The 20,249-nt window shown below is 43.1% G+C and overlaps 2 protein-coding genes across 2 annotated transcripts; both read left to right on the top strand.

Annotated features, from left to right (window-relative positions):
• The first annotated feature begins 5,002 nt into the window (after positions 1-5,002).
• LOC122116472 (ubiquilin-3-like) lies at positions 5,003-7,030 on the top strand. Its single transcript, XM_042690112.1, has one exon. It carries the CDS (start codon positions 5,066-5,068, stop codon positions 7,028-7,030), a length of 1,965 nt encoding a protein of 654 aa, XP_042546046.1. The 5' UTR covers positions 5,003-5,065.
• A 10,894-nt stretch (positions 7,031-17,924) lies between these two features.
• Positions 17,925-19,475, top strand: LOC122114009 (ubiquilin-3-like). Its single transcript, XM_042687134.1, has one exon. It carries the CDS (start codon positions 17,925-17,927, stop codon positions 19,473-19,475), a length of 1,551 nt encoding a protein of 516 aa, XP_042543068.1.
• Positions 19,476-20,249: the final 774 nt, after the last annotated feature.

The raw sequence follows: 20,249 nt of genomic DNA, 5'->3' as shown, positions 1-20,249 counted from the left end.
TCTATCATTTGAGCCATTTCTGTACTTCCAGCCTTTTGCTGGTTATTCAGAGATAAGTCTCAAGGACTTTCTTGCCTTGGCTGGCTTTGAACTGTGAACCTCACATCTCATCTACCCAAGTAGCTAACAGGTATGAACCATTTTTTATATGCATAGGACTCAACAATGTCTTCTGATATTCTTTCTTGGCTGCCCTCTGCATCTTTTTATTTGTATGCAACTTTTAATGTAATTATGAAGTTTGTTATGCAATTTTATTATTAATATTAATATAATTTAAAAATAAATTGTGTTTAGTTGCAAAGGAAAATGAGATGATCAAATCATTGAGGTTGTACCTTAAAAATTCTAAGTCTCAGAAACAATATAATCTGAAACAAAAACAGGTGCTGGAAGATTTTATGCAGTGGAATGGAGTACTGTAATGCAACTTTTCAGTTTGGCTGCTGGGTAGAGAATAGATTAGTAATAGAGGATCAGGGAAATCAGGAAACCAGGGCTTTTGTAATAGAGCTGGTAAGAAATGGTAGTGTCTGGGACTAAGGTAGGAGTAGTGAGAAACAGGTTCTGTACTCGAGGGAATCCACAGAGATTTATGCATTCTTCGCCTTTCTCAGCCTTGAAATTACCAAAGGAGTCCACGGCTGCTAACAAGCTCACTACCACAGAACCTGCTGCACCACCACAAGTTGACAAAGAGGTAAATCAAGAAGGCTAACAAAAACCAAATGATGACCTTTATTTCTCTGAGTAAGTCTTGCACCCTACTTGATTCACTTTATAATAAAGCCCAAATTATTCCTCTATTTGTTTTTCTAAGACAAGATCTTTCGGGTCTCACGGTACTGTCCAGCTGGCCTCTAACGCACAGTTCCGCTTCAGTGTTGTTTGTGCTGAGATTATAGGTGTACGCTCCCACTCACAGAATCATGTGATCTTATTGTCATCCGTTTCTTATCTGCTGTGACAATCCCTCATCTGACTCCATTTTCCACCACATCATTGCTAATTTTCCAATCTTCTGTTTTTACTATTTGGAACTTATAACTTAGCAAAAGCAAAAATGAAATCCCTTACGTACATAAATATCTTTCCCTACCTGTTTGCCGTAGCTGGGGTCTTCCCACGGAGGGCATTGCAGCTCCAGCACAGTGGCAGCTTTCTTTCAATCTCTGTGGATCTAGAAGTGAGTATGAGTCATTCTTTCTTCTTGCCGCTTTCCCCCCCTTTTTATTATTAAGGTTAAGTAGTTGTACAAAGGACTTTCCATTTGATACAGCAATCTATCATGATCAGTGTCACCTCTTCCCACAATCCCATCCATGCCACCCATCTTGCTGCTTCTTGACTTGAGTTCTCTGACTTTCAGGCTATTCCCTAATTCACTCATGCATCATTCTGCAGAATAATCTATAACATTATGATGATTGTATTCAACCCTGCTTAGACTCTTTGTAGGCATAGAAAATTGACACACATGTCAATTTTATTTGAATTGATTATTCAAAGACTTGGTATATCCTGAGTATATCCAGTCATCAACTTTTAGCAGTGTCCAGGAAGTGGTAAACTGTAGCTTGATGAGTTGCTAGAGCAGGGCTCATATTTCTAACAAATTAACAAGTGATGTCGTTGCTACTGCTCTGGGACCACATATGGCATTTTTTTTTTTTTTTTGCCAGTCCTGGGGCTTGAACTCTGGGACTGGACACTGTCCCTGAACTTCTTTTGCTCAGGGCTAGCACTCTACCACTTGAGCCACAGCACCACTTCCAGCTTTTTCTGTTTATGTGGTACTGAGGAATCGAACCCAGGGCTTCACGCATGCGAGGCAAGCGCTCTACCACTAAGCCACATTCCCAGCCCCACATATGGCATTTTATTGGCCTAGTCAATTCACTGTCTTATCCTTGGAGATGACCATTTTATATCTTTACCACTCTCAAATCTTTGATATCCTCTTTTCTATTCTACAACTCAGTGGACTTTTTGGGGGCCTATTTTAACCATATAAAGGGACTTCCACTAGTGTTCACTTCTAAGTAGCCAACTAATTAACATCTTTACCTTAGATACTTGCCCTCAGTTCTGTTTTAATGAATAAACTCATGTCCATAAGTCAAGCTGTTAAGCTCTTCATTTAGGTATCTATTTACTCAGGGACTTATTTTATTTTAAACTGGGGATTGAACCTAGGTCCATCTGCCTGCTAGGCAAGTGTTCTACCACTGAACCACAACCCCAAGCATTTTTTAAAATTAAATTTTCCTTTTCTCCATCAGTTGTTTCCCCTCATTGGATTGCTCCTATCAAAGGGTAAAGATGTTGAAGTGATGACACAGATCAAGATGCATTGTACATAGAAACGGCATTTTAACTTTAATTTTTAATTTTTTGCCAGCCCTGGGGCTTGAACTCAGGGCCTGGGCACTGTCCCTGAGCTTCTTTTTGCTCAAGGCTAACACTCTACCACTTGAGCTACAGTACCACTTCTGGCTTTTTCTGTTTATGTGGTACTGGGGAATTGAACCCACGGCTTCATGCATGCTAGGCAAGCGCTCTATCACTGAGCCACATTCCCAGCCCAGAAAGTGCATTTTTTAAATGGCAAAAAATTCAATACATAACCTAAAATGAAGATAAGTAAGGGAAGGAGTGGATGAGAATAATGAAAGGGGTGACATTGGTCAAGATGCACGGTATTCCTAAACTGCTTTGGTGAATGGCAACTCCTTTGTACAATTACTTAAAGATAATACAAATATTCAAAAAATTTAAAATATACTATGCTAGCCTTAAGAAAAACGTAAAACAGGAGCTGGGAAGGTGGCTCAGTGGTAGAGGGCTTGCCTTGCATGCTTGAGGCCCTGGGTTCGATTCTTCAGCACCACATAAGCAAAAAGAAAAAAGCCGGGAGTGGCTCTGTGGCTCAAGTGGTAGAGCGCTAGCCTTAAGCTGAAGAGCTGAGGGACAGCGCCCAGGCCCAGAGTTCAGACCTCACAACCGGACCCCCCCCCCCCAAAAAAAAGAAAAACGTAAAACAGAGACACACATACACACATATACACACACAATTTAAGTTATATCCCACTTAACCTCCAGACCCTCTTTCTCATTCACAATACTCATAGCCACTTGCTTTTCACTCATTCGCTCTTAAACACATTCCAATTAGGCTCTCTGTCCTGCCATTGCTCGAAACAGTATTTTATTAAAGGCCAAAAATACTATCATCCTTGACCCCTCTTTGATCCCCCAAATTGTATTCATCAGCAAATCAATATGTTGAAAACATATAAAGAGTTCATGCATCTCGACCATCCCCTTCAACATTCTTACTGCCCTTCCACTCACCCTTTCCCTACTTAACTTTATTTTCCTGTTCTTTTTAAAAATATGTTTTTAATTGTAAAAATACTGTACAGAGGGGTTACAGTTACATGAGTGAGGTAAGGAGTTCATTTCCTATCGAGCATTGTTACCTCCTCCTTTGTTTTTCCCCTGCCATTCCTTCCTTCCCCCCCCCCCCATTAACTTTGTGGTAGATTGCATTTGCCCCTCCCCCTTTATTTGTTTACCCTTCTCCTCTTGGCCCCATCCCCAACTAAATGTACCATTTCCTGGTGTTGATTTTGTTAGCTTTTGACTAGTCTTTCTAAAAGATTATACTGTTTGAGCTCTCCATAGTCTATTATACTAAAGGCAATTCATTTGTAACCACTTGCATAAGGTCCATCCCAACATGTTTACTTCTACATTCATAGGTACATTCTATCTACCACAAATGAAGGAAACCTGGCAACCTGTGTTTCTCTGGGTCTCTCTTACTTCACTGATCAAGATGCATTGTATTCATAAACTACTTTTTTCATATGTCTTTCTTTTAATTAAAAAAAAAGGATCATAGGGTGCCATGTTCATGAGTAATCACAGGAGATGGCTCGGTAAAGATTGTGAAAACTAGTTTCTCATTGCACCTACCTCCCCCTCTTTCTCAAACATAAATTTTTCCATTTAATAAATGTCTGGTTCCTTTGCTTATTCAAAAAAGAAGTTATGGTTAATATTGACTGAGACAGAAAACAGGGACACAGGGAGCTGAGATCTGATGATTCCAGTTCAAAGCCAGCCTGGGCAGGAAAGTCCATGAGACTGTTTTCTCAAATTAACTACCAGAAAACCAGAAGTAGAACTGTGGCTCAAAGTGGTGGAGCAGTAACCTTGAGCACAAAAGCTCAGGGACAGTGTCCAGGCTCTGATTGAAGCCCCAGGACTGACAACAACAACAACAACAACAACAACAACAACAAAATCCCCTAAACAAAACAAAACCAGGGACACAGGATTCCAGGCGGAAACTTTAAAACAGGAAGGAGCTGAACTCAGCTCTTCATAGAGACGTAGCCACCAGCAGCTTTTTATAGTCATCCAACCCTAGTAACAGTCTCCATATACCACGCTGGAGTGAAGTCAGGTCTTGAGGACTGAGGAATGCTCAGCCCAGGGCCCTCTCTAAAGAAGGCAATTGAGGAAATAGAAACAGAATAGGTCAGAGAAAGGGGTAGGAGTTCCCAGGGATCCAGAACACCTTGCAGGCATTTCCAGAATCCATTGAAGGAGGCTGTGATGTCAGTCCTGAGGTCACAGAGGCGACTTGATGGAGGGGCTTCCGGCCCAGAAGGCCTAAGGGGTGGCTGTGCAGCAAGATGAGGGCAGTTTGGAGCCCTGCGTAAGGGGAAGGACGGGGCCACAGCTGACTGGTATGTATCCCCAGGACCATGCCCTTCTTTATACCTTTACCCCCTCATTTATCAACTCAAGGCTTTGCCCCCATTTTTTCTATCATCCCCGAATCTCTCAATCCCATCATACACCTAAACAACCTGTCCTTGGACCCACCTGGCCCTCTCCATGTGGCCCTGCCATCTTCCCCAACCCCAGGAGTCAGGATGCTCTTCATGCTCAATTTTTCCTACTCTCACTACTGCCCCAAGGGTTGATCTTAGTCTTCCATCCCCCCTCCCCTAGCTGTGTCCCCACAGATCTGGGCCTCCTGCTGCCCATCATGGCCAAAAGTGGAGAGGCTCTGCCACAGGACAGCTCAGCACCGGCCCAGGATCCCCACCTCATCAAGGTGACAGTGAAGACGCCCAAGGACAAGGAAGATTTCTCAGTGACAGACACATGCACCATCTGGCAGCTGAAGCAAGAGATATCACAGCGCTTTAAGGCCCATCCAGATCAGCTGGTCCTAATATTTGCTGGAAAGATCCTCAAGGACGCGGACTCACTGGCACAGTGTGGAGTACGAGATGGTCTCACCGTTCACCTGGTCATCAAGATGCAGCGCCGCACCATTGGCACCGAATGCCCAGCTGCTGTAGTTCCTGCCCCAGGCCCAAGTCCCGGATCACTCGCTCAGCCAACCTCCATTTACCCAACAGATGGGACAACCACCTTCAGCTTAGGTGTCCTCACAGGCCTCAATGGGTTGGGCCTGACCTCTGGCAGTTTTCCTGACCAGCCAAGCTCACTGATGTGGCAGCATGTATCAGTGCCCGAGTTTGTGGCTCAGCTCATTGATGATCCCTTCATCCAAGGCCTGCTGTCCAACACAGGTCTGGTGCGCCAGTTGGTTCTAGACAATCCCCATATACAGCAGCTGATCCAGCACAACCCTGAGATTGGGCATATTCTCAACAACCCTGAAATCATGCGGCAGACGCTGGAGTTTTTACGTAACCCTGCCATGATGCAAGAGATGATGCGTAGCCAGGACCGGGCACTCAGTAACCTGGAGAGCATCCCCGGTGGCTACAATGTGCTTCGTACCATGTACACAGATATTATGGACCCAATGCTGAATGCAGTCCAGGAGCAGTTTGGTGGCAATCCATTTGCTACCACGAATGCTAATGCTGCCACCAGTAGCAGCCAACCTTCAAGGACAGAGAACTGTGATCCTCTCCCAAACCCCTGGACTTCCACACACAGAGGAGGCCCAGGTGGCAGGCAAGGAAGGCAGCCTGAGGACCAAGATACATCTGAAATTAGAAACAGGGTTCCAAGCTTTCTGGGTAATATAGGGCTGTTTGATTATTTCCAGCAATTGCATGAGACAGGCCCATCCCTGGGGTCCTATTTTCAGGGGTCTGTATCTTCCTCCAATCCAAGCCAAGGACAACTACCACCACCAGTTAACAGAGGTCCCCCAGTGTCACCATCCACCCAGGAATCTGGGGCAGGACAGCCTCTCCCCACAGAGTCAGTAGCAGTCAAGGGCAAGTCCTCCTGCCCATCTTTTCTGAGATATCCCCCGGAGAGCAGCACTGGACAAGGTGGAGGCCAAAATGGCCTAGGGGATGACTCTATTGGCCATAGCCCTAGCATGCCAGATCTGGTGTCTGGAGATTCTGGCAACAGGTCCCCATTTGTTCCTTCACCATCTTCCCCTATGACAGCTATTCCTAGAGTCCCTGAATCTCCCTGGCTGTCTTCATCAGGTTATTCAAGATCTCTGAGGACAGATGGCATGCATCAGGCCCCGCAGTTGGAGGATGAGATGCACCAACAGCTTCCATTACTGCTGCACCTGCAGACAGCCATGGAAAACCCTCGGGCCATGCAAGCCCTGCTGCAGATAGAGCAGGGTCTGCAGGTCCTGGCTACCGAATCACCTCGCCTCTTACTCTGGTTCATGCCTTGGCTAGTAGGACTCGGTGGTACAGCAGGAGGTACAGAGTCTAGAGAAGATACCCTTCTATCAGAGGATCTCCACTCAGCCCCAGATCCTCAGGTTTCCCCAGTACAGGGGTCTGCAGAGCAAGATCTCCATTCCTCTCCCTTCCTCCAAATGTTCCAAGCCTTATCTACTACCAATCCTCAGCAGCTGCAACCCGAGGCTCATTTCCAGGTGCAACTTGAGCAACTGAGAGCCATGGGCTTTCTGAATTCTGAAGCCAATCTTCAGGCTCTCATTGCTACCGGGGGTGACGTGGATGCTGCTGTGGAGAAACTGAGGCAGTCATAGGAGTCCTCTGTGCCTTTCCCCCATAGCCTATTACCTAGCGCTCCTGCTCTTGAATACAGCTGCACTATAAACCAAATTTACTATAATGCTCTTTACTGAGGAGACAATGTTGGTCCAGAGTCATTGAGGAAGACTAAAGAGCCAGAAATAGGGTAGGGGTACTGTGTGTGACCCAATCACTTCTTCTACGTTCCTGCCATAGGGCCCCTGTCTGAGCTCTGTGTATGTTTACCTTGAGATGCAATTACATCCATTCTCCAGTGTCACCTGCTGCCTGAGTTTCATTCTTATGGGCTACACAAAAACGGGGAGAGTGCCAAATGATGGTGGTTCACGTCTGTAATCCTAGCTACTCAGGAGGCTGAGATCTGAGGATGGTAGTAAGAGGCCAGCCTTGGCAGTGAAGTCCGCGAGACTCTTCTCTATAATCAGCAAAAAGCTGGAAGTAGAACTGTGGCTCCAGTGATAGAGCACTAGCCTTGAGGCAAAAAGTTAAAGGACAGCATGCAGACCCTGTGTTCAAGCCCCAATACTGATAGGCACACAAAAGAGAGAATGTGGGAGAAGACCTGGTGATAAGGACTATTTCTATAGAGGGAGAGCTTGGGGCAGGGTGGGGGACTAAAATGTTTACAGTCAGAAGATAAAGACACAAAGAGACAAAGAGTCAGACCGAGTGAGCCGGGAGAGACAGATAGAAACACAGAGGGAAATACACAAGCACCCTCACATGCTCACACACATACACACCTACAGAGTCAGAGCCGAGTAAGACACACAAACACAGGGAACACACACAGAGTCAAAGAGACAGCCGAGTGAGACAGAGAAAAACCCATACATAAATACACAGGTCAGAGAGGCAGTTGAGTGAGACAGAGACACAGACACTGAGAGAGAGAGAGAGAGAGAGAGAGAGACAGAGACAGAGACAGAGACAAAGATAGACAGACAGACAGAGAGACAGAGAGACAGAGAGAAAGAGACAGAGACAGAGACAGAGACAGAGACAAAGATAGACAGACAGAGAGACAGAGAGACAGAGAGACAGAGACAGAGACAGAGGAGGAAAGGTGTTTTGCTGCAATTATTGGTGATCTTACTAGACATCTTCTAGACTTTGCATCCTGAAGAAATAGTGATCATGTAGTCTGTGTTCAGTTTTTCATAATTTGGGGGTTCCCTTAATGAATAATTGACACAGTTTCTTATAGTTGTTTCCTCTAAAGGCTGTCCTTTTCAGGATTGCATGCTGATTTCTGCATGTGTAGACACATGGCTGAAGGACTCAGACTGCCTTCTAATTTTCCAAACCTCACCTGGTTTAAAATAGCCCTGTTAGCAGGATTCAGAGAGTTGATTCCTTGCAACTTCAAGCTCAAAAATCCCTTGCCCCTCTCCTGCTCAGCATATGTGAGCTATTAGGAATTTCATGTCAATGAGACACACAATCCTACTTCAGAAATTTATGATAGGGTAGCAAGAGCTATTCAAACTGAATGTATGAGGACATTCATTATACACAATGACAAACTATAAATATGGAAAATGGATGGAAAATATGGAAAGCCCCATATAGTATAAACAGGTTGTTGCTAGACTCACCTGGGGAGATAGAAGAAGCTTCTCTGAGAGTGTTTGCAGGATAACACTTGAAGAATGTCAGCAGTGACTAGATAAAGGTTTGAAGAGGGAAAGAAGACTTTATCTAGCAGAACCATTAAGTAAGAGACACTGAGGTAGGAGGCATGTAATATACAGGAAGTGTTTCCAGCATCTCAAGGAGATTCTCCCTCCCTTTTTTAGTATCTCCAAGTAGTTGTACAAAAGGGTTTAGACTTAAGATCTCCATTTATACATATAATGCCCCTTGATCAGAATCACCCCTCCCATCAGTCTCCCCCATCTGTACCTTAAGGTTTCTAGTTCTGTTTTCACATATGTACATAGAGTATAATGACCTATTCACCCATCATTTCTCTTTCCATTCATCTACCCTCTCCTTTTGTCTCTTCCTCATGAAGATCTACTCCAGCTTCCTGGTTTTATTTTATTAGTTTTATTTTACTAAACTCTTGTTCACAGGGGTTACACCATGGAATCATATTCCTAAAGATACCATACTTCGGTCAGCTTAATTGTGTGTGTGTGTGTGTGTGTGTGTGTGTGTGTGTGTGTGTGTGTGTGTGTGTGTGTGTGTGCGTGCATATGGTTCTATATATATTTTCAACTACATTTATATTTTGAGTGTAACTTCTACTTATGAGAGAAAACATGCACTATAACTCTCCAAACCTGATATTTCACTCAATATAATTTTTTCCAGGCCTATCCATTCCCTAGCAAATGACACATTATGCTTCTTTTTGTCGGTCGTGGGGCTTGAACTCTGGGCCTGGGCGTTGTCCCTCAGCTCTTCAACTCAAGGCAAGTGCTCTACCACATGAGCTACAGCGCCACTTCCACATTATGCTTCTTGATGAATAAAATTCCTACCATCTATACAATATACATATACAAGTATTATATATAATATATACATCACATTTTCAGATTACATTCTTGTTTGCATTCAGGGACGCTTTCCATCACTTGTGTCCTTCCAGGCTAAACATGTTATGATTTTTTTTTTGTTGGTCATGGGACTTGAAATGTTGTGATTCTTAAATCGAGCAAGGCATGTTTTCCAGAAGGTATGCACAGAAATGTGCACACACGGGGCTGGGAATGTGGCCAAGTGGTAGAGTGCTTGCCTAGCAGGCCTGAAGCCCAGGGTTTGATTCCTTAGTACCATATAAACAGAAAAAAATGGAAGTGGTGCTTTGGCTTAAGTGGTTGGGCCTGGGCGCTGTCCTTGAGCTCTTCAGCTCAAGGCAGGTCTCTGAGTTCAAGCCCCATGACTGACCCCCCACCCCAAAATGTGCACACACAAGTAAGAAATGCATAAATACTCGATGATGCATTAATGCATTGTTATTAACATACCATTCCATGGGCATACTCTATGCACATGTTCATGCATACACTTAAACTATAGCATGTTAAAGCAGAGTTTTAACATAGTGTAAACACAGGAAGCATTTCTACTAAATCTGTCAAGGAAGGAAAAGGCCTTCATAGAGTATCCTAAGGTGGTGAGTATGCTGGGTGTTGCCTGTAGTGCTTGTTTAAATGTCACTGTGATTAGGTGTGTGTTTGGCAGAGACAAAAACTAAACCTCTGCCTTGACCCCCAGGACACATAGGGTATCTGTCTACCTTCAAGCTATTAGCTTGTGGCTTAACAATGAGACAAAATTTTAGGCTCACTTTTATCCCAGAGATCTTAGTTCATGAGGCATTTGGGCCTTTGGGCCTTCTGCTTCATGTCCCCACTCTGTTCTCCATTTGTAAATGGAAAATGTTCATTGAACTGTTTGGGGTGGTATAAGAAGAAGAAAGACTGGTATTACATCTCCATTTCTTGCAACTCCTAAGATTAGTGTTCTAGAGCTGCCTCTAACTGAAGGCTATATAAAATAAGTGCATGTCCAGGTAGATCTGCAAAAAAAAATTACAGAAAGAATTTTTGTATGTTTTTATTGTAGAAATACTGTACAGAGGGGTTACAATTACATGAGTAAGGCAATGAGTACATTTCCTATCAAACATTGTCACCTCTTCCTTTTTTTCTCCCCACCATTCCCCCAAGTTGCAAAGTTCGTTTTCAACATAGTGTCTTGTACATCTCGTTGTTACAATGGGTCAACCTGTATCCTTATTTCAGCATTTTGTTTTTCCCTTCCCATCCCCAAATTAGAAAAATGTATATACAAGATGCAGGACACTGGAATCAAATACAGTGAAAACAGGGGTTATACCATGGAGGAAGAACATACAAAAGAAACAAAAAAATCATATATTTTAAATACATTGAAAACTAGCAAGCAAGAAAAAAAAACCAGTGTGTCCCTATCTTGGGGTTCATTTCAGTTAACATTATCTTATATGATCATATGTACATAGATTTTGACCTTTTCGGCTTGTCCTAGTTATTGCAAATAAAGGAAATCATGGGACCTATGTTTCTTTGGGTCTGGCTTACTTTATATAATTTTTTCCAGGTCTTTCCATTTCCTAACAAATGGGGCGGTGTCATTCATTCTTATAGAGGCATAGAATTCCATTGTGTGTGTGTGTGTGTGTGTGTGTGTGTGTGTGTGTGTTTGTGTGTGTGTGTATATGTATATATGTGTGTATATATGTATGTATACTTGTATATACCACATTTTCTTGGTCCATTCATCTACTGAGGGGCATCTGGGTTGGTTCCACATCCTAGCTATGGTAATAATGCTGCAATAAACATAGTTGTGCTGGTAGCTTTAGTGTAGCCTTGTTTGTGATCGTTTGGGTAAATGCCCAAAAGTGGGATTGTTGGGTCATAGGGGAGCTCTATGTAGAGTCTTTTGAGGAACCTCCATACTACTTTCCAAAGTGGTTGAACAAGTTTACACCCCCACCAACAGTGCAGTAGAGTTCCCTTCTGTCCACATCCCCTCTAGCATCTGTTATTAGAGTTCTTGATTATAGCCATTCTAACTGGGGTGAGGTGGAATCTCAATGTTATTTTGATTTGCATTCTTTTATGGCTAGAGAAGTTGAGCATTTCTTCATGTGTCCATTGGCCATTCTTATGTCCTCTTCAGAGGAGTTTCTCTTTAAGTCTTTAGCCCACTTATTTATTAGGCAGTTGTTTCTTTGAGGATTTGTTGTAGGGGGATTTAGTTTTTTGAGTTGCAAGTATATTTTAGATATGTGACCTTTGTCCGTTGTATGGCTAGTGAAGATCTTCTCCCAGTCTGTAGGCTTACAGAAAGAATTTTTGGGGTATTCATCCAACTTCCTGTGGGTAACAGGGAGGTAGGCAGCAGTTGAAGATACAGGTTTTCTTTTCTAAACAGTGAAAAATAATTATGCATCTTTTTTTTTTCTTTGTAAAATTGTTCTTGCATATCTCCCATGCCCCTTAGTCATTTTAGGTATCACCCAGTATATAATTATAGTGAGAGAGAACACACATTGAAGGTCTATTACGGGTCAAGCTCTGTTCCAGGCTGTCTACAAAGTAGCTGATTCCCTACTGTGGTCCCTGAGGACAGGCAGGGAAGCTATTCACAACCTACAGAAGAGGCAAGTTAGGCATCTGAAGAGGGGAAGTGCCTTGCTTGAAATTATGAAGCTTTTTTTTTTGGTTAAGCCCCACATTTGAGATGCCACAGCCCACTTCCAGAAACCTTACCTCCTAACTACCTCATCCTAACTAATTTATGCTTCAATTCTTATTCACAAAAAATGTGGAGCAGAGCAAGATTCGTGGCATTTAGCTGGAATCTTTGCAACCCTGACTCTCCAATGTTGTCATCAAGAATATCTTCTTTACCACATCTTACTTGGGTATATGTGTATTTCTATTTCCTTGGTTTTCTTTTTTATATCTCATTTATTAATGACAACATCTTAATTATTTCAACTTCCAAACAATGACAAAAAATACAAATCCTGCCCCATTATCTGTTTGCAGAATGCCACTGATCAACGACTAATTTTGTCACTTCATTTTACTCACTGTATAGTAGATGTTAAATTTCAGAAAAAGGTTAAGTGAGGTTTTGATTGCCTTTCCATTACACGTACAGATTTGAGAAGACTTGAAGAGTAATTACAAGTTCTTCCTCTTTGGACAGGGAATGTTGTCATTTATTCCAGTTTCTTTTGTTCTCTATGAAGTGTTGTAACTACCTATTTGGCTATATTGGAAAATTTCATTTTAATGGTTACTATTTTCAGTAGATTTTTTTTGTCTGTCATGGGTCTTGTACTGTGGGCCTGGGTGCTGTCCCTCAGCTCTTCAGCTCAAGGCTAGCGCTCTACCTCTTGAACCACAGTGCCACTTCCAGCTGTTTATGTGGTGCTGAGGAATTGAACCCAGGGCCTTATGCATGAGAGACAAGCACTCTACCGCTGAGCCACCTTCCCAGCCCTTGAGTAGATTTAAAAAAAAACCTGTGTATTCTGAGTGGATACTGTTGTGGTCAGTCAGTCATGTTGTTACCATTAACAGCAAGAGTCCTTATATCAGACAGATCTTGTTTTGATTCTGTGTAGACAGAATGGAGGTGGGTAGATTCAGGATTTCTTTTGAGGCCCAAGGAAAAGCACAGAATGGAGACAATTGCTGGTTTCCAGCTTGAACAACTGAGAGAGAGGGCTTGAGAGGAAAGCAAATTTGAGATTTGGTCTTGACAGGAACTGTATTGATTATAAAATTAAGTGCAATAGGAGAACTGTGAGAAAAACAGTTTCGGGGCCGGGCGCTGGTGGCTCACGCCTGTAATCCTAGCTACTCAGGAGGCTGAGATCTGAGGATCGCGGTTCAAAGCCAGCCCGGGCAGGAGAGACCATGAGACTCCTATCTCCAATAAACCACCAGAAAACCGGAAGTGGCGCTGTAGCTCAAGCGGTAGAGCGCTCGCCTTGAGCTGAAGAGCTGAGGGACAGCACCCAGGCCGAGTTCAAGCCCCACTACTGACAAAAAAAAAAAAAAAAAAAGAAAAACAGTTTCATAATTTGATGCAACTGGGAATTCAAACCTCATATTGTAAATTTATATACAAAAGGATTTTGCATGATAAAAAATGACAAAAGAGGCACCAACTAGCTTTTATAACATAGGTTATAAGTTAACTTTAATGTTTGCTAAACTGGACCAATTGACAAACTTCAAGGTCTTAGTCAATAAGAATTAGTCAGTATTAGTCAATAAGATGGAGGTAAATTTGCTTTTTTTAGATGGATATAAATTTAAAGTTTGTGTCTATTATAATCCTACGTGGGTAAGTAGACATAAAAAAGGAAAAATATGTATGCCTCACACAAACTGTAGCCCTGCCTAAATTTTGCACGGTCATAGAGCCCCTTACACCAAAATATTTCTGGTTGATGCAATACAAAATAGAGATTAAAGTCAATTTGGCAATTTACAAACTGACTAAATCAGATAAAATTCTGTTAGCCCTCAGTTAAAATAATTAACAGACGTAATATGAAACAGGTGTTTCAAGTGATTGAAAGATAAAATTTAACTAATGAAGGGGTGATTGTCCTCACGGCTTCTTCATTTGACAGAAAATGTTTGCCTGTTCTTAGCCCTAAATAAAACTGATGAGCCACTTTCAGATGGATTGTTATACTCATAATTCTGGTTCTCTATCCACTAAGGCTCTTATACTTGATGCCTGATGTTAATTAAAACTACCAATTTTGGAAGGGGAGTGAGGATAAATAGGACTGTAGTGTTGTATATGCACCTATGAAAATAGAACAATGTAACTTGTTGAAATTGCTTTAAGATAGAGGAAGGAGACTAGGAAGAATGCTATATGGGATAAGTTGGATGTAAGTACATTGTACACATATATGGAAATGTCATAGCAACCACCTCCCTTGTATAACTAGTTCATGCTAATAAAAAAATCTTTTTTTTTAAAAGAAGCTACCAAGTATATTTAGGCAGCAACTAGTATATATTTAACTCTTACAGAGTTGGCTACCATGTTCTGTTCAATGCTGAAGACTTTGTTTTAGTTTAGTTATGCATTATGTGTACATTTGCGCAATTTATTATATGTTTGTTTTAAGGCACCACACATTCACACATAATTTATTCACCTTTGATTTTCTTCCCAAAACTAGGAGTTAATGTCACTAAGTAATAATGTATTACGCTTGCTATGCTAGGCATTTTCTTTTCTTTTTTCTTTTTTGTTTTTTGGTCAGTCATGGGGCCTGAACTCTGGGCCTGGGCGCTGTCCCTCAGCTCTTTACCTCAAAGCTAGCACTCTATCACTTGAGCCACAGCACCACTTCCGGCTTTTCTGTTTATGTGGTGCTGAGGAATCGAACCCAGGGCCTCATGCATGCAAGGCAAGCACTCTACCACTGAGCCACCTTCCCAGCCCTATGCTAGGCATTTTCTAGGTATTATAAGATTTGCTTTTTCTTCTTTCTTAAATTTTTTATTGTTACCATAAAGGTGATGTACAGAGGGGTTACAGTTGCATAAGTCAGGTAAAGAGCACATTTCTTTATGACAGTGTTACCTCTTCCCTCACTCTGTGTAGATCTTATCATTCTTCTTATCATTTACAATCAGCCAAAGCAAATGTCCTCCCATGCATGACTTCACCAACTTTTTTTCCTTCCTATTTTAGACTTTTAGCCTCTTCAAACTGTGGCATTTAGTTTCTGTTTCTGACTGATAAGAAAAAAGTGGGAGGAGGAAGGGAACCCCTGGGACAGTTTCCTTAAGCAAAGGGTAATTAGTCCCATTCCACCTCCATTAAAAAAAAATCTTTTAAACTTGCTCATGTGCCATGGGACATAGTAGAATTTGAACTTCTCAAGAAAGTGCTCTATTGAAAGGATAGAATAGGATATTGAAAATTCAATATTAGGTTAGGTGCTAAGAAGGCACAACTGTGCAAATTGTAGGCCTTCTGAATGAAGCCTCCTTAGTTTCTGTGTATGACATTGTCCCCAGTGCCTTTCTATTCTGCTTTTTGTTTGTGTACCTGTGTGTGCTGGTCCTGAGACTTGAACTCAGGGCCTTAGCATCTGTCCCTGAGCTATTTTGCTCAAGGCTAGCACTCTACCACTTGGACCACAGCTCCACTTATGGCTTTTTGGTGGTTAATTGGGGATGAGAGTCTCACAGGCTTTTCCTGCCTGGGCTGGCTTGGAACCATAGTCCTCAGCTCTCAGCCTCCTATGTATCTAGGATTACAGGTGAGAGCCACTGTGTCCAGCTTTCTGTTTTGCTTTAATGTAGAGATAAGATCCAGAGTCACTCCAAAGACACTTTAAGATGTTAAATAAGCCTGAAACTGCTCATCGATTCAAGAGTAATTCTGTTTTTATGAATTTATAATATGAAATTAATAAATTTGGCTAGGCTGTGGCCCTAGTTGCTGTGATTCTGTGGTTTTCTACAAGGTCTGCAAGGTCTGTCCATGCTAAGGAACAGCAGGTCTGCATCTACAGCTTGAACAGGCATCCATGAAATCTAACAGGGACATCAAATTAAAGATGATCAAGATGGTATTATTCATTTCTATCAGATCACCTGCTCCTTTTTAGTTATTCAGGCTCTGACAACACAGCCATTTAGCAAAGGCGCCTGATGGATGGTTCACCTTAGAGTTTATTAAAAGGGACAAATAATACCTAGAAAAATTAAAAGGTGATTATATTTTTTGTTTTGCTTTTAAGAACAATTACTAGCTGTAACAAGGTGAACAAAATCTTTTTTTTCACTCTATGAAGCCAGAATAAGTTTAATAACAAAATCAGTAAAAAATATTTTCAGAAAGGAAATTGTAAAACAATATATGTCATGAACAAAGACACTCTATATCATAAACAAAGACCTAGACTATTCCTGAACTTGACACCTGTTATTGTACTTCCTGAAAGAAAGCCAGATACTAATTTGAGTATTTGATTCTGTGGAGGGCCATCCAAAGAGAACCTCTAAAAGCGCTGGTTATGCAGGAATACTTACCTGGAAGATGCTGCCCTCAGGTCTGTATATAAGGAGGGGCCCAGCTACAAAAGTTCCGGGGAGTGGGAACTTCCACCTTAGAAATGACAACTTGGCCAGTCTTGATGTAGGCTGGACACTGGAAATACTCATGCAAACAAATCAAAGTTTAAGAACATGTATCAGTGTGTAATAGCATAGAAAGATCTAGATGCTTGTGACACTCATGTTTTGTTTGTGTTGTTTGAGGTGGCATTCTAAACATCAAAATTCAGATTTTATAATCTTTGGAACTTTCAGAATCAGAATAAAAGGATCAAGTACCTTAACAGCAATCATAAGTGGATACAAACCTCGATAGCCTGATGCGTCCATTCTCACTGTGAGAAATAATTAGCCCAGGGCTTCAGTTGCCTGAACAGTGCTTTAGAGACTATTTTTTACAATGAAAAATTTATCTCCTACCAAGTGATGTCTTCTTCCTAAAGATGTTACCCTCTTTAGGAGCTGTTAAATCATACTGGCCTAGATTTAAACGGTTACCTTCTTCTGATTTCTCTGGTCTGAGTCTTCTTCCTCTGAGCTGAGATGATAGAATCCCTCTGAGAGCAACCTGGCTGGCAAGTTCTTTGGGAATATGATGATATTTTAAAACTATGGAGGTAGATTATTCAGCCAGGAGGACCTCAGGGTACAAGCTACCTATAGACCCCTTTGAGACTGTATGGACTAATTATACACATCTACATGCTGTTCTACAGAACCAGGGACTCGACGATTTGGCTGAACTGTAGTTCAGTCTACAGTGATTTATTGAATGCTGCGTGACTGGCATCAGTACTTCTGAATGCTCAGATTAGTCCCTTTCCGACTCCACCATGTTCAAACATTTATCAAACACGAACATGAGGATTTTCAACTGGTGGAACAAACTGGTATGCAAAAGGTTTCTAAGACAGTGGCAACATTTTTCTACTGTTGCTTAAACCAAATCATGAAGACAGCCTAACCCCAAGCAGGTGGTAAAACTTCTGCCCTTCCCCCCATTCAGGCCTGACTCCTAACTATGACCTCACTACTGACATCATACCCCCAAAGGCTGGTCTAAGGCAGGAGCAAGCTGCTCCCTCTTATGGGAGCCAGCTGGCTGCAGGGCTACACTGGGAGGTGGCATCTGCGGGACGTGGGTGAAAAGACATCGTTGGAAACCCACGGGTCCCTGCACCCAGGTGTGCTCAGTGCCACAGCTAGGCTTCTACAGGTTTGTGCTCCACAGTACCCCTCAGATAACCCAGCCTTCTGTTTGCAAGGAAGGATGGCACGGGCTAGGGAAGAAGCAGGGGACAGCCAGCTGGTATCTGGTCGGGAGACATCATCACGTACCATCCGAGTGTCTGTCAAGACCCCACAGGACTATCAGGATTTTTTGCTGGCAGAAAACAGCAATGTTTGCCACTTTAAGAAGCAGATTGCCAAACGCTTACACTGTGACCCTGACCGACTGGTTCTCATCTTCACTGGAAAGATCCTCCGTGATCAAGACATCCTGAGCCAGCGTGGCATCCTGGATGGCTCTACAGTTCACCTAGTGGTGAGGTCTCGTTTGAAAGGGCCATCCTGTCCGGGAACTCTGCCAGGCCCTACAGCCCACTGCGCCCATCGTTCTGAACCATCAGCCTCTGAGAGTGCGGGGATTCCAACAAGGCTGGGCCGGCTGGCCCGGAATTTCCCCGATCTAGCTGATGTCTTCTGCCAGCTGGCTCCTTTGCTGATGATGGCACCAGAGTCTTTGGTGCAGTTCTTGGAAGACCCTTTAATTCAAGGCCTGGCAGGTGAGAAACTGGCCAATGGCAGCCACGTTCCTGAACCTTCAAGACCTGTGCAGAAACGTGACCCAGCTCTCAAGACTCTGGAAACCTTTCAGAAGCCAGTCAGACAACACGAGCTACTGCAGGAAGAAAAGCAGACCCTGGACTCTTTAAAGGCAGTGCCAGGTGGTGATAATGCTATGCACCCAATCTGCTCTGACATCCAGCAGCTCATGTTCTCCCCTCTGGCCCTATTGGTTGCCTCCAAAGGCTACGTTTCAGGTTCTGAATCTTACAGAGGAGAAGCCAATGGTCAAAGCAATTCGGATACTACCACCACCACCACCACCACCACCTTTGCACCTACCAAGCCATTGGTACAAGAGGTCAGTACAGGAGGAGGTGCCCATGTCAGGGACATAGCCCCAAATCAGGTCAGTTCGGGGTGCAAAATTGGTATGCCAGACTTACACCCAGGGCAAGATTTTCCCTCCCAGGACAGCCAGCAACCCATAGAGAAAGCCAGTCAGCAGAAACTTTCACCCTCTGTTCTGCGCCGAGCCTTGCATGTCCTGCAGCGGAATCCATCTCTGTTACACCAGCTGGCCACCGGCAGCCCCCTGCTATGTCATATTCCGCTTCTTCCTATTCTCACCAACCCACGAGCACTGCAGGCATTGATACAGATAGAGCAAGGCCTACAGATACTGTCCAAGGAGGTACCGGGACTGGGACCATTCTTCCGAGACCCAGCTAGACCACGTGTGGCTAGAGGAGTCCCAGAAACCAGGGGTAGAAGACAAGGTCATGGAGAAGACCATGCACAACCCACACTGGCGGTTCTCCAGCTCCTCCATGCACTGGCCAATGCCTGTTCCCAGTCTACCCAATCTTCATCCCCTCCATCCCTCTTTACTGAAAGTCGCTACCAACAAGAACTGGAGCAGCTGAAGGCCCTGGGTTTTGCTGATCATGATGCGAACCTGCAGGCCCTCATCGCCACAGACGGAGACATCCATGCTGCCATGGAGAGGCTTCTAAGGGTGCCACTGGTTTAGGGCTGTGCTCACAGTGCACCAATCCATGAAGAGAGAGGGGAAAGGGAGGAGGGAGAATTCACTTATTTAGGAATTCCTCCCTCTGTCAATGCCCAAGACTGTTCTACATTAAAAAAAGATTGCTTGGAATCCTCATGTGTGTGGTCAATTTGAGGGTGAGTAGATGATGGGGAGGTATTGATCAGGTTATGTGGTTTTAGAAATGGTCTCTGCCTATTCTCCTATCCCTACCAACAGAAACTTGTTATTATTACTCCTGTTCAATCAGCAACCCACCATGAGTCAGTCCTACTTTCTTCCAGAGTAGCCATGAAAGAATCCTAGCTGTTGATCACCCCCCAAGGCCGTGCTTTCCTTACGGCCTCTTAAAGGCACAGTTTTGTGTTTGGGTTTCTCTGGTTATAGGGCCAATCTCGGAACTAGAGTTCTTCTTTGGTTCTATGTAAGAATCCTGGTCTGCGAGGTTAGCTTCCATCCTCTGAAGATCACTCTCCCCTTCTATTTAAGTTTTTTTTTTTTAAATCCTGTAAAATACTTTATTCTGCCAGGTACCAGTGGCATACTTCTGTAATTCCAGCTACTCAGGAAATTGAGATTTGAGGATTGTGATTCGAAGCCAGCCCAGGCAGACAAATCCATGGGATTATTTTATTTTATTGTAAAGATGTTGTACATAGGGGTTACAGTTACATGAGTAAGGTAATGAGTACATTTCTTGTTGAACATTGTTACTCCCTCCTTTGTTTTTTTCCCTACTATCCTTTCCTTCCCCAC

The sequence above is a fragment of the Dipodomys spectabilis genome, unplaced genomic scaffold (assembly GCF_019054845.1).
Source record: "Dipodomys spectabilis isolate Male_0828 unplaced genomic scaffold, ASM1905484v1 ptg000003l, whole genome shotgun sequence".
Taxonomy (NCBI): Eukaryota; Metazoa; Chordata; class Mammalia; order Rodentia; family Heteromyidae; genus Dipodomys; species Dipodomys spectabilis.
The sequence above is the reverse complement of the archived record's forward strand: the minus strand, read 5'-3'. Positions and strand labels throughout refer to the sequence as shown.

Excerpts from the sequence above, each read along its gene's own strand:
- LOC122114009 (XM_042687134.1), top strand. The coding sequence starts at position 17,925 with ATGGCACGGGCTAGGGAAGAAGCAGGGGACAGCCAGCTGGTATCTGGT.
- LOC122116472 (XM_042690112.1), top strand. The coding sequence starts at position 5,066 with ATGGCCAAAAGTGGAGAGGCTCTGCCACAGGACAGCTCAGCACCGGCC.